The following is a 14247-nucleotide window of genomic DNA, read 5'->3' on the forward strand; positions in this document are numbered from 1 at the left end:
TAACATAATCCAGCAACGTAATAAAAAATCTTCACATGATAATCAATTCAAAGAATAATTAAATCACATATCTTCCAAACAGTTTAGAAAATTAATTTCCAGAAAAGTTCTTTCAATTTTCAAAAGTTTTTAGCTCATTTCAGCTAAACTTTCCTAATGTCAACAAATAAGTAAATATTGAAAACCTGTTATTTGTACACATTCACAGAAAACAATTATAACACAAATTTTCAAACAACATATACCCTCAATTGTATAAAAAACAGTTTTCATGTTAAAGTAGCTTCTTCCATCATAGCATTCTCACAGGCCATCACAATAAAGCAATAAATTCAATCTAGCATTACGCACTTAACAAACTGGTGAAAATTAAAAAGTTGAATATTATCAAGTATTGCCGGGGGCTCTCATAGTGAGTACAAACCAGAACAACCTCTTTGGAAAATTATTTGGCATTGTTTAGAGAAAGTGAAGATTAGCAATTCTACCTCTACATGGACAGCCTCAAGAAATGTGTACTTTTGCACTAGAATACATGTAGAAGAAAGTCATCATTATTCCTAACAGCCTCAAACTCAACCAACCCACAGCTCCATCAACCGAAGAATGGATAGACTATGGACAATTCACTCAATAAAATAAATTGGCAGTAAAAATTAATGGACTGAAGTGTCCATCAACACATGAATGAACAAAATGTGGCACATACATACAATGGATTATTACTGAGCCATAAAGAGATATAAAGTTCTGACACATGCACGCTACATCATGCCAGGTGGAACAAGTCAGTCACAAAAGGACAAACATCATATGATCCCACATAGATGAAGTAGGAAAACGTATAAAGACCAAAGTTTATTACTGGCACCAGGGCTGGGAGGAAGTGGGAAAGGAGAAGTCATTGCTTAGCGGACAATGAGTTACTGTTAATGGTGGTGGAATAATTTGGAAAAGGATACCGGTAATGGTTGCACAACATGATGAACATAACCAGTGTCACTGAATCATATATGCAAAAACCGAATTGACAAATGTTTTGTTATACATTTTTACCACAATTAAAAAAATGTATTACAACATTAAAAAAAACAGGAATGGACTACAACTACATGTAACAAAGATGTAGGTGACGTGTTAAACAAAAAAATGCATCGGATACACATAGTACTATTCTATAGGTAAGTTCAGAAACAGGTTAACACTATATTGTAAAAATGCAGACAAGTGGTAAATATATAAAGGAAAACAAGGAAATGATTTTTTTAAATAACATTTTATTGTATTTTCAGTGAGGGTTTACACAGCAGTTTGCATTTCCATTCGGCAATTTCTATACAACTTGTTCAGAGACATTGGTTACATTGTTCATGATACATGAACAATCTCATTATTTCCATAGTGGTTGTTCCATTTCCACTGATCTAGTTTCTTTGCCCAGAAATAATTTCTATAAAATCTAAATAATGATTACTTCAGGAGGGAAAAAAAGGTTTATGATCAGGAATGGGCAATTTTAAGCTAAGTAATAGTGACAAAACTTTTTAAAATAATTATTCTTTCCACTCTAATATAGGTTTTATGAGATTTTCTACATTAATACTGTTGCTGTTGTTAGGCGCTTTCTAGTCAGTTCCAACTCATAGCAATCCTACCGACAACAGAATAAAACACTGTCCAGTCCTGTGCCATCTTCACAATCACTGCTATGTTTGAGCCCAATGCTGCAGCCACTGTGTCAAGCGAACTCACTGACGGTCTTCCTCTTTTTCGTTGACCCTCAGCTTTACCAAGCATGATGTCCTTCTCCAAGGGCTGGTCCACCCTGAAAATATGTCCAACATATGTGAGACAAACTCTCACCATCCTTGCTCCCAAGGAACATTCTGGCTGTACTTCTTCCAAGACAGATTTGTTTGTTCGTCTGCCAGTCCACGGTATATTCAATATTCTTCACCAACGCCATAATTCAAAGGCATCAATTCTTCTTTGGTCTTCCTTTATTCATTGTTCAGCTCTGACATCCGTATGAGACAACTGAAAATACCATGGCTTGGGTCAGGCGCGCCTTTGTCTTCAAGGTGACATCTTGCTTTTTAACACTTTAAAGAGCTCTTTTGCTGCAGATTTGCCCAGTGCAATATGTCGTTTGATTTCTTGACTGCTGCTTTCATGGGTGTTGACTGTGGATCCAAGTAAAATGAAATCCTTGACAACTTCAATCTTTTCTCTGTTTATTACGATGGTGCTTACTGATCCAGTTGTAAGAATTTTTGTTTTATGTTGAGGTATGAGCCATAGTGATGTCTTTGATCTTCATCAATAAGTGCTTCAAGTCCTATTCACTTTCAGCAAGCAAGGTTGTGTCACCTGCATAGTGCAGGTCGTTAATGAGTCTTCTTCCACTTGTGTGTGATGTTAATGATATTTTTGATAATTTTCACACTCTACCGAATCATTTCTTTGGAATGGGCACAAATATGGATCTCTTCCAGTCAGATGGTCAGGTAGCTGTCTTCCAAATCTCTTGGCATAGAGTACTGAGCACCACCTCCAGTGCTGGTTCCATTTGTTGAAACATCTCAATTGGTATTCTGTCAATTCCTGGAGCCTTGCCTTCAGTGCAGCTTGGACTTCTTTCTTCAACATCGCTGGTTCTTGATTAGATGCTACCTCCTGAAATGGCTGAACGTGACCTGATTTTTTTGGTACCATGACTCTGTGTGTTCCTTCTATCTTCTTTTGATGCTTCCTGAATCATGCAACATCTTCCCTGTAGAATCCTTCAAAACTGCCAACTCAAGGCTTGAATTTTCTCTTGAGTTCTTTCAGCTTCTGAAATGGGAGTGTGTTATTTCCTTTTGGTTTTTTAAGGACAGGTCTTTGCACGTTTCATTATAATACTTAACTTTGTCTTCTTAAGCCACCCTTTGAAATCTTCTGTTCAGCTCTTTTACTTCATCATTTCTTCCCTTCGCTTTAGCTACTCTAAGTTCAAGTGCAAGTCTGAGTCTCTTCTGACATCCATATTGGTCTTTTATTACTTTTCTGTCTTTTTTATGACCTTTTGCTTTCCTCATTTGTGATGTCCTTGATGCCATCCCACAACTCGTCTGGCCTTTGGTCATTAACGTTCAGTGCATCAAATCTGTTCTTGAGATGGTCTCCAAATTCAGGTGAGACATACTCAAGGTCATATTTTGGCTCTTGTGGACTTGTTTTAATTTTCTTCAACTTGAACTAGCATATGAGCAACTGATGGTCTGTTCTGCAGCTGTTCCCTCCCCTTGTTCTGACTCATGACATCGAGCTTTTCCATGATCTCTTCCTACAGATATAGTTGATTTGATTCCTGTGTATTCCATCCAGTGAGGTCCATATGTATAGTCACCACTTATGTTGTTGAAAAAAAGTATTTGCAGTGAATAAGTTGTTGGTCTTGCAAAGTTCTATCATGCGATCTCCAGCATCATTTCTATCACCAAGGTCATATTTTCCGACTACTGATCGTTCCCCTTTGTTTTCAACTTTTGCGTTCCAATCAACAGTAATTATCAATGCATCTTGACTGCATGTTTGATCAATTTCAGACTGCAGAAGGTGGTAAAAATCTTCAGTTTCTTCATCTTTAGCATTAGTGTTTGATGCATAAATTTGAAGAATTGCCATATTAACTAGTCTTCCTTGTAAGCATATAGATACTAGTTTTTCACCGACAAGAGCTGTACTTCAGGATATATCTTGAAATGTTTCTTTTAATGATGAATTCAGTGCTACTTTTTAATTTGTTGATTCCTGGCAGAGTAGACTATATGATTGTCTGATTCAAAATGGCCAATATCAGTCCATTTCAGTTCACTAATGCCTAGGATATCAATTTTCAAGCATTCCATTTCATTTTTTATCACTTCCAGTTTTCCTTGATTCATACTTTGTACATTTCATGTTCTAATTACTAATGTACATTTGCAGCTTTTACTTCTCACTTTGAGTTGTGCCGCTTCAGCAAATGAAGGTTCTGAAAGCTTTACTATAGCCACATCATTAATGTCAACTCTACTTTATGGAGGCAGCTCCTTCCCAGTCGTATTTTGAGTGCCTTCCAACCTGGATGGGCTCATCTTTGTGTGTATCATTGTCTGTATCAGGCAGTGTTCTGCTGCTATTTATAAGGTTTTCACTGGCCAGTTTTTTCAGAGGTAGACCACAGGGTCGTTCTTTGTAGTCTGTCTCGGTCTGGAAGTTCTGCTGAAACCTATCTACCATGGGTAACCCTGCTGGTATTTGAAATACCTGTGACATAGCTTCTAGCATGACAGCAACACACAAGCCACCACAGTACGGCAAACTGACAGATGAGCGGTAGGCATTAACATTACAGCTCACAAAAATATACTTTCTTAAAAAAGATATGAACAGGGGAAAAAAAGAAAAAAAATTGACTAATCATTGGCAATATTATAGAGATATGTTATAATCCAGAGCTCTGGTGGTGCAGTGGTTAAGTGTTCGGATGCTAACAAAAAGGTAAGCAGTTCAAATCCACCAGTCACTCCTTGGAAATCTATGGGGCTGTTCTATTCTGTTCTATAGGGTCGCTATGAGTCGAAATCCACTCAATGGCAATGGTTTGGTTTTTATGCTATAATTGACTATCATCTTCTTATCAATTTAGCAAATTCTATAATTGTAGGGTAGAGAAAGATTTTAAGAAGTTATATATCATAAAGGACACAATCACCAAACGAATATGTTACATTAACGCATGAAAATCTTGAAAAGCAATACTTAGACTTCCCCCCATTAAAAAAAAAAAAATTGCCAGTGAGTCAATTCCAACTTATGGCAACCCCATGTGTTTCAAAGTAGAACTCTGCTCCATAGAGTTTTCATGTCTGCAAATTGTCAGGCCTTTCTTCCAACGCACCTCTGCATGGGTTTGAGCCACCAACCTTTTGGTTAGTAGGTGAGCAGTGAACTGTTTGCACCACTCAGGGACTTTACCCCTCCCTCCATACACTTTCTTATAATCTATTACATACATATGAGTATTGCTGCTGCTGCCAAACCATAAAGGTGCCCCAAAAACTGACATCCCAATGTCCCATACTCAGGGATTCATAACCGGGGCTAGGTTAGTAAGCTCCACCATAAGTTAAACAGGGTTTTGAGGAGTAGCCCAAAAACCAAACAATTATTTATCCTCTATTTCTTATAACAAAAAAACGTTCTGTTCATTTTCAAGCTTACAGGATATGACACTTTCACTATTGGAAACTAAATGTATTTTTTCACATATATTTAGTCATAAAAAGAAAAGAGTTCAATTTGGAAGGCCGTAATTTTATTAAGAACTTAGCACTTAAAGGTAAGTACGGTAGCAGAAGCATAAGATCTCTGCTCCATTACAAAAATGAAATGGCAGCAAACATACTGCGAATCATAAATTCAGTTACCTTTATTATATATATTAAAACCCACATCAATAATAAGCCTCACTTCAAAAAGCCCAGACAACCTCCACACAGGGCCACCCACTCTGAGGACTGCTTGAGGTTCAAGCAGGGGACAGAGGGTCAGGAAGGCTCCTTTGTGCCCCCATTTAGCCGCAAGGCCTTTTCCAGTCAAATCCCACTAATACCTAAGACAGGAAATCCCTTCCTCGGAACGCCGGCCAAGAGATGCCTCGGGCAGGGAGGCAAACGGTTGTGCTGCTTATCCTACCTGTGTGAGGCAGCTCTGCCATCCCGAGCCACTGCAGAGGTCCTCAGGGCTGGGGCCCAGGGGGTAAACGGGGCTCGGGAGCCCCCCGCCCAGGGAAGCTGCCCAGTGGACGCCCCCGGGCCTGGCGAGTCCCCTTCCGCCAGGACCCGGACCCCAGGCGCCTGTGCACTCACGGGCGCCAGCAGAGGCCCTGGCCCGCCCCCCCGGCACAGCCGAGCCCGCGGAGCCCCAGCGGGGCGGCCCAGTCCCCTCCCCGGAGCCCGTCTCCTCACCGGCCGGTCAGGCTCCGCAGCCCGCCGCAGCGCCACATGACCCCGGTGGAAACCGTGCGAGCACAAGCGCGGGTGACAACTTAACCCGACGCAGGAGCGCCAGAGGAGGGCCCCGCACCGCCCGCGCCTCCCATTGGCCAGCACGGCGAGCTACGCCCTCCCTAATAGGCTCGCAGAGTAAGGGGCGGGGTTTCCACTGCCGCGGGGTAGGACAGAGGGGGCGTGTCCCGGCCCGCATCGCCCCGCCCCGTCATTGGAGGAGGAGGAAATGGGGGGAGGAGCAGGCCAAGGGGGCGCAGGGGAGATGGAGAGGGGAGGCGCACCGCTGCGTTTTGGCCCAGGCTCATGATGTGAGCATTTGTCTCTTAAAGTAAAGTTTCTGCCCCTGTATGTTTTCCGTTTTACGCATTTCATATTTAGCACAAAAGATGTAAGAGTGACCTTCATCAGGTTACTTTAGCAATCTTGGGCTCATTGCTTCATTTATAAAAATCAGAGGATTGGAATTCCTAAGGCCATGATTCTGCGATGTTTTGAATCATGAATTTTTCCCAGCTCAGGTTTTTCCTCAGCAAGCTACGTTGTTGTTACGTACCACTGACTCATAGTGACCCTATGTACAAGGGAACAAACACTGCCTAGTCCTGCGCCATCCTCACAATCATCGTTATGTTTGAGCCCGTTGTTGCAGCCACTGTGTCAGTGCATCTTGTTGAGGGTCTTCCTCTTTTTTGTTGACCCTGTACTCTACCAAGCATGACATCCTTCTCCAGGGACTGGTCCCTCCTGATAACGTGTCCAAAATAATACATGAGATGAAGTCTCGCCATTCTCCCTTCCAAGGAGCACTCTGGCTGTATTTTTTCTAAGACAGACCTTTGTTTCTTCTTCTGGCAGTCCATTGTGTATTCAATATTCTTCTTCAAAACCTCAATTCAGTCTTCCTTATTCATTGTGCAGTTTTGGCATGCATATGAGGGGATTAAAAATGTCATGGCTTGCGTCAGGTGCGCTTTAGTCCACAAACCAGCATCTTGGTTTTTTAACACTTTGAAGAGCTCTTTTACCCAATGTAGACCTGTCCAATGCAATGTGTCATTTGATTTCTTGACTGCTGCTTCCATGGGTGTTGATTGTGGATCCAAATAAAATCCTTGACAACTTCAATATTTTCTCCATTTATCATGATGTTGCTTACTGGTTCAGTTGTGAGGATTTTTGTTTTCTTTCTGTTGAGGTGCAATCTATACTGAAGGCTGTAGTCTTTGATCTTCATCAGTAAGTGTGTCAAGTCCTCTTTGCTTTCAACAAGCACAGTTGCATCATCTGCATATCACAGGTTGTTAAAGAGTCTCCTTCCAACCCTGATCCACATCCTTCTTCATATAGTCCAGCTTCTTGGATTATTTGCTCAACATACAGATTAAATAAGTGTGGTGAAAGGATTTGAGTTATAAAAACCAAACAATATGTTGCTGTCGAGTGGATTCCAACTCATAGTGGCCCCATAGAACAGCCCCAAGTGGTTTCCAAGGCTATAAATCTTTACAGAAGCTGACTGCCCCAACTTTCTCCTGCGTAGTGGCTGGTGGGTTTGAACCTCTGACCTTTCAGTTAGGAGTACAAGTATGTTGTTGTTGTTGTTAGGTGCCATTGAGTCGATTCCAACTCATAGCGACCCCATGCACAACAGAATGAAACACTGCCCGGTCCTAAGTGCAAGAATAGAACAACTCAAACAGTCCTGTAAGAGGTTTGTATACTTTACTGATTCTACTCACATTTTAATTCTGTGTCTTAGTTTCCTAGTGCTGCTATAATGGAAATATCACAAGTAGGTGGCTTTCATGACAGAAATTTATTTTCTTACAATTTAGGAGGCTAGAGGTCTGAATTCAGGGCATTAGCTCTAGGGGAAGGCTATCTCTGTTCACTCTAGGGGACAATCCATGTCTCAGCTTCTCTAGAGTTCTTCTTGGTGTTCCTTTGTGATCTCCACCTCACATCCATCTTTGCTCCGTCCTGTGCTTGCTTGTCTTTTTGCCTAATCTGCTCTTTTTTATATCTCAAAAACAATTGGTTTAAAACACACTCTACACTGATATGACCTAAGTAAAAAAAACAAAGAAAACCCTATTCCCAAATGGGATAACATCCACAGTTATAGGGGCTAGGATTTAAAGCACATATTTCTGGGGGACAAAATTCAATCCATAATTCTCTGTATGTTCTTTAAGGTTTCTAAAAGTATCTGTGTAACATTTTTTTTAACTCAAGGCAGAGGATTGAAGAGGGAACAGTGGCATGAGTGGGGTGGAATCAGACACCATGGCTGCAGGTTGGAAATGTGTTTTTTGTTTGAGCTCACCTATTAACCTAAACATTGGTGGTTTGAACTCACCCAGCAGTACCACAGAAGAAAGTCCTGGCAATCTACTTTCATAAAGATTACAGCTAAGAAGGCCCTATGAGCAGTTCTACTCTGCAGCGTATGGGGTCATTATCCATGGTAATAGGTAGAAAGAAACATGTATGGGTGGGATTTCTTCCTCAAGACTCATGTGTGACCTTCTAAGTTTCTCAGAGGTTTCACCTCCCCTCCACTTCCTTACCTTTTTCCTCCCCTTTGTTCACTAATGTAAGTGGACTGGGATTTCCCTCTCGTTTCTTCCAGACTCTAAAGAAGAAACGCTATGTAGATAGCTACAATTGGTCTGAACATGTGAAGGCTTTGGCAGCAATGCAAATGGTGATAGTGCTACAAAAAGCTGTCCATAATGCAGTGGATTCCATAATTAGCTAAGAACCTCCTTACTGATGAACCCAACTGAAGAACAAACAACAATGATGAGAAGCTACTGATACAAACATACTTTATGCATGCACCTTTGTTCCAGTGAGGACTTGTGTGATAAATATTGATGACTCATCACAACATCTCTGTGATCTTGCGGGGAGACAGTTGGGTATTATTAACCCCGCTGTGAATGTGATGGGAACTGAGGCACTGGGAGGTTATAGTATTTTGATCTCTCGGAAGAATAGATGCTGCATAAATTCAGTAAGTGCCATTTATTAGTATGTTCCCCCAGGATACAACATCCCTGATGAATAACCTAAACACACACACATACACACTAAGAATTTATAAATAATAATTTTGAGCAGCATCTAATATAATTTTAACACACATGTAATCTCAATTTATATTCACACAAATCATTGCAACGTAGAAATGAAAAATCAGAAATTATCTATCCAATATCCTAAGTTATGGAAAACATATCCTATGTTACACTGAAATGCATTGTTTTCGTAAGATTAGCAAATCAGCATCGATCAGGATAGATTGTGGCTGGAACCTAGAAGAGCAATCAAGCGAATATAGAGTCATTCCAAGGATAAGGCTCTAGATTACAGCACTCACAAGAATCTAGAGGAAAGTGCTTCAAAAAGACATTGAGAACAGATACAACAGGCTCTGGCAAATGTCAATATGGGAAATGCAATAAAGAAGGAATTAAAGACACTTTCAAAATTGTAAGGACCTGTCAAATGCCACAGATACTCAGTGAGAGTGAAGACCTCTAATAGGCCTTTACTTAATTAAAATATTACTGATAAATTAAGAGGAAACTCTTGCAAAAGCCAGATTTCAAAGAAAGGTAGGTAAGGATAAAATACATGTTTGAATGAGAAAAGGAGGGAAAAAGAAAAAAAGGGTGGTTGGAAATGTGTTGAAGTTGGCTGAAGTTTTTTTGTTTTTAAGCTAAGTTTTAAAGGCTTATCAGTTGCTGGTGAGTAGACTTTGACTCGTGTCGATCCCATGTGTGTCGGAGTAGAACAGCACACCATGAGGCTTTCAATGACTGAATTTTTCAAAAGTAGATCACTAGGCCTTTCTTTCAAGGACCCTCTGGGTGGACTCAAAGCTCCAACTTTTCAGTTAGCAGCCCAAAGAGTTAACCATTTGTATCACCCAGGTACTCCAAGTTTTAAAGGTAGAGAACACTTAAGTTGAAGTTGTTTTTGAAGTTAAAATGTAAGGCTTCAATGGTGATGATGTCGCCAGATGCAAGACAGTGATGAGCTATAAAGGCGCAAGGTTTCTCAAGAGGAGGAAATACAACTACAAGTGTTTTTGTGTATGTGGAAGATAGTTAACTCTAGTAAATATAATAATTCTTAAGTTTTAAGAAGGTAGAAAATGATATATTTAAGGATGGGAATTCATAGAGAAGAAATGAATTCACAGATGGTCCTGATTCCCACTGCACCTTTTTGCTCACCGGTGGTAAACACAGTGCATGGCTCAACTGGTATTTGTTGGATGAACACATCTTTGCCTTAAGTAAGAGTGGGGTCAAGTGAGAGTCAGGAAGGGTTTTGGAGATTGTTGTTGGGAAGGCGTGGGGGGAAGTCTGAGGGGAGAGGGGAGAGGAAAAGGGCATAAGAAGAAAAACCAAACCAAACCTGTTGCCATCAAGTCGATTCTGACTCACGACGAACCCCATAGTACGGAGTAGAAGTACCCCCATAAAGTTTCCAAGGAGCAGCTAGTGGATTCGAACTGCCAACATCTGGTTAGCAGCCTGACTGCTTAACAACTGCGCCACCAGGGCCCCAAAAGAAGAAAATGATGTTGGAAATAATAACTGTAAAGTAAATTGATGTAAGATGAATAAAATGCTTATCATCCTGTGGTAAAGATCAAGCCGTGATCTGAAAATGTAGCTTTATGACGTATGCAAGGACTTCCTGGGTCTGGGAGTCTCCCCAGTAGTAACAGGGATACAACCGATTGTGCATTGAGAACAGAAATGTCTGTCTCAAACAGCTAATTTTATATTCATGAGGCACCTGGCAGATTTGAACTGCCAATCCTTTGGTTAGCAGCCATAGCACTTAACCACTATGCCACCAGGGTTTCCTTATGTACATTAGGGATCTTTTTATCAATAACCACATAGTCGAATCAGATTTAATTGAAGAACAAAAATGGCCAATATTATACTAAATGATGTATTATACATCCTTAGTTACTAGATTAAAAAAAAAAAAAATTGCCGTTGAGTCAATTCCAACTCATGGCAACCCCAAGTGTGTCAGAGTAGAGTTGCGCCCCACAGGGTTTTCAATGACTGATTTTTTAGAAGTAGACAGCCAGGCTGCGGTGGATTAATTACTTTTGTGGGTGGCCTTTCTAACCATGGCCTTGTAACTCCCACCTACCAAAAGGATTGGTCAGTTTTACCAGTGCCAATTCCAGAGCAAAGAGGAGAGCCCACCACCACTAAAGAAGGAAAGACCCATAGCAGGGGCTGGCAGCAGAGACCTGCAGGAGATGGCACAGTGGGCTTCCTGGCCCATGGAGTGAAAAAGACTTTGGGCAGAGACTGAGGGCCAGGGAGACGTCTATGCCTGGCCCACAAATTCGAGACTTGCCAGCCTCTACAGCCTCATGAGCTATTTCCTTTATACCACGTGAGTCATTTCCTTTATATGGTTTGTGAGTTCTGTGAGACGTTGCAGGGAATTTTGGAACCCAAAGACAAAAAGGAGACAAAGTAGTTAATGTTAGAGATGATGAAGTGTTACAGCACCTTGGAGAAGTTAGACATTTAGGACATCTTTAAGCTCCACTTCATAGGAACCAGCTTTGTGCTGATCCTTATAAAAGAAATTGTTTACAGGTCTTTTTTCCAAGGCACCTCTAGGTGTACTTCAACCTCCAACTTTTGGTTAGGGGCCTAGTGTATTAGCTATTTGCAGCACTCAGGACTCCAATTTGAAGGCAGGTAATGTAAATCAGAGTAAAATTTAATTAAGGTACTGGGTGACTAGATATACTTCTGAATATCCAAATTTTTGAACTTGCTGAGAAAAAAAAAATCCTAAACACATTTAAAGTTTGAAATAATTTCCTAGATCGAACACAGCCTTGAGATTTATCTTATGCATTTAGGAAAACTCATTAATGCCTGCAACTTGGAAGGAGGTCAAGGTTCTTTTAACCTCTGGAAGAAAAATATGAAGTTGTTTAACTGAATATGGTATTTTCAAGGATTGTGTAATGTCATTGATGCAATCTAAGGATCAAATACTTTTAGAACTCTTTTATTTCAGAATCAGCCGTAACTACAAGTGACAATTATTTGAAATTCAGTATAAGGAATTAGCTCAATGCCTCTGAATTTAATGTAAAAGTCAAGAACGTCAAAAATCTCTGTGCTAATATTGTGGTGTGCTGAGCAAGAGCCTCAGGCTCCTCAGAAGACCCAGGCTTCCATCCTAGCATTCATTCATTTTTGGGCTTTTTTTCACTCTGCAAATATTTATTGTGCTGCCTACTTACCAATCACTAAAAATTACTACTGATGTTTAGAAAAAAAACCCAAAAAACTCATCTTTCTGTTGAGCCTGTGGGAGAAAAAAGAAAAAAGGGAGACAGAGCAGACTTTTTCCCAGGCTGAAGTCAGTCCTAAAATTCCATAGTTTCATTAATTTGGGTCTTATTTATGACATGGAAACCCTGGTGGAATAGTGATTAGTAGCTATAGCTGCTAATCAAAAGGTCAGCAGTTCAAGCCCACCAGGTGCTCCTTGGAAACAGCATGGGGCAGTTCTACTCTGTCCTATACGGTCTCTAAGAGTCGAAAGAGATTCGACGGCAATGGGTTTGGCTTTTTTGGTTTTATTTGTGTCGTTGACCACTTTATTGATTGCAGCCTTCAGTTTTATCTTCTGTCTGCTTAAGATGGCAGCTTGAGAAATCCTAATTAACTTCTCTGATTTTGATGTCATGTCTACTTCTAGATAAACTCCCTGACATCACCTATGGTGAAGATTAGCTTTTCCCTTGACTTTAGTTCAACACTGAGTATTTTAAGTAGTTTCAGAAAACCTGAGATGTTGTCAAGATTCCTCCTGGTTAATGCCTTTAATAATAATAATGATTTTTAAACCTTACACATTTAAATGTAATATATGGAAAAGACCAGGCATACTCATAATTAAAGAGAATGTACATTAAAATAGCGATGGGATATTATTTTATCTATCAAATATAATAGTCTGATAAAATTTAAGGCTAGCGAGGTTAGCAAAGTAATGGGTATCAGGCATTTTCACACTCTGGGTACTACTACATGGTCTATATTCTTATGTTTTGGAAAGCACTTTGCCACTGTTTATACAAACTTCAAATCTATGCACCTTTCGACTAGAAATTGCACTTCATGAAATTTATCCAAAGGCACATTGGTATATAAATAAAGATGTTTCCGGCTGCGTTCTTTGGGTACAGCAAATCTGGAACAATATAACCCATCAAGAGGAATTTTTCTTAAATGAAATACTTTCATATATTTAAATACTATGCAGATACATCTGACTCATAGCAACCCTATAGGACAGAGTAGAACTGCCCTATAGAGCTTCCAAGGAACGCCTGGCGGATTCGAACTGCCAACCCTTTGGTTCTCAGCTGTAGTACTTAACCACTACGCCAACCACGGTTTCCATATAGGGTTGCTATGAGTCGGAATCGACTCGACAGCATTGGGTTTTTTTTTATTGGGTTATGCAGATACAATGATGTGTCACTTTTCATGTATATAGAAATATTCTACAAGAATAAGAGGAAAAAGCAGGAGAAGAGAGGGAGAAGAAGGAGAAGAGAGATACGAGCTGCAGCTCTTGCTTCAGAGTTGTTCTTAGGTGCCATCTAGTTGATTCCATCTCAGTGACCCTATGTAAAACAGAAGGAAACACTGCCCACTTGCTTGAGTGGGGAAAAAAATCCCCCCACTTGAGTAGAAAGGGTCCAAAAGATATTTTAATTAGGAACCTCATGTAATACTGTAATAAAAGACATTTAAGGAAACCTAAATAAATGGCAAGACATTCTATGTTCACAGATAGGAAACTACACCCATTGCCATCTTGGCATTCTTGGCTTGTAGAGCAATCCTCACATGGCAGCTTCTCCCCCTGTGTGTCTATGTCTGTTTTTCGTTTTTGAAAGGCACAATTCAGAAGAGATTAGATTTAGGACACAACTATTCTTGTATGACCTCATTAATGCAACAAAAAAAAATTATATTTCCAGTCAGAGTCACATTCACAGGCACAAGGGTTAGGAGTACGACATATCTTATAAAAAAAAAAAAAAAGGGAGACACAATTCACAACACCCACACTCCTTGGTTCATAGCCCCATTTCTCCATCCTCAAAACCAGCAAGGTCGAG

General features: G+C 40.2%; 1 protein-coding gene across 4 annotated transcripts in view; it reads right to left on the reverse strand.

Annotated features, from left to right (window-relative positions):
* Window positions 1-6108, reverse strand: part of PITRM1 (pitrilysin metallopeptidase 1) — a 59037-nt gene extending 52929 nt beyond the window's left edge. For 3 of the 4 annotated variants that reach the window (XM_010590608.3, XM_023548748.2, XM_023548750.2), the window contains exon 1: window positions 5997-6108. In XM_010590608.3, coding sequence (XP_010588910.1) covers window positions 5997-6034 — 38 coding nt within the window. In that variant the 5' untranslated portion in view covers window positions 6035-6108. Of the gene's footprint in view, window positions 1-5724; window positions 5893-5996 lie in introns of those variants that run through there. The other variant, XM_023548749.2, reaches the window with a different exon arrangement.
* Between the last annotated feature and the right edge of the window lie 8139 nt (window positions 6109-14247).

Source organism: Loxodonta africana, chromosome 4 (genome assembly GCF_030014295.1).
Source record: "Loxodonta africana isolate mLoxAfr1 chromosome 4, mLoxAfr1.hap2, whole genome shotgun sequence".
NCBI classification, from domain to species: domain Eukaryota; kingdom Metazoa; phylum Chordata; class Mammalia; order Proboscidea; family Elephantidae; genus Loxodonta; species Loxodonta africana.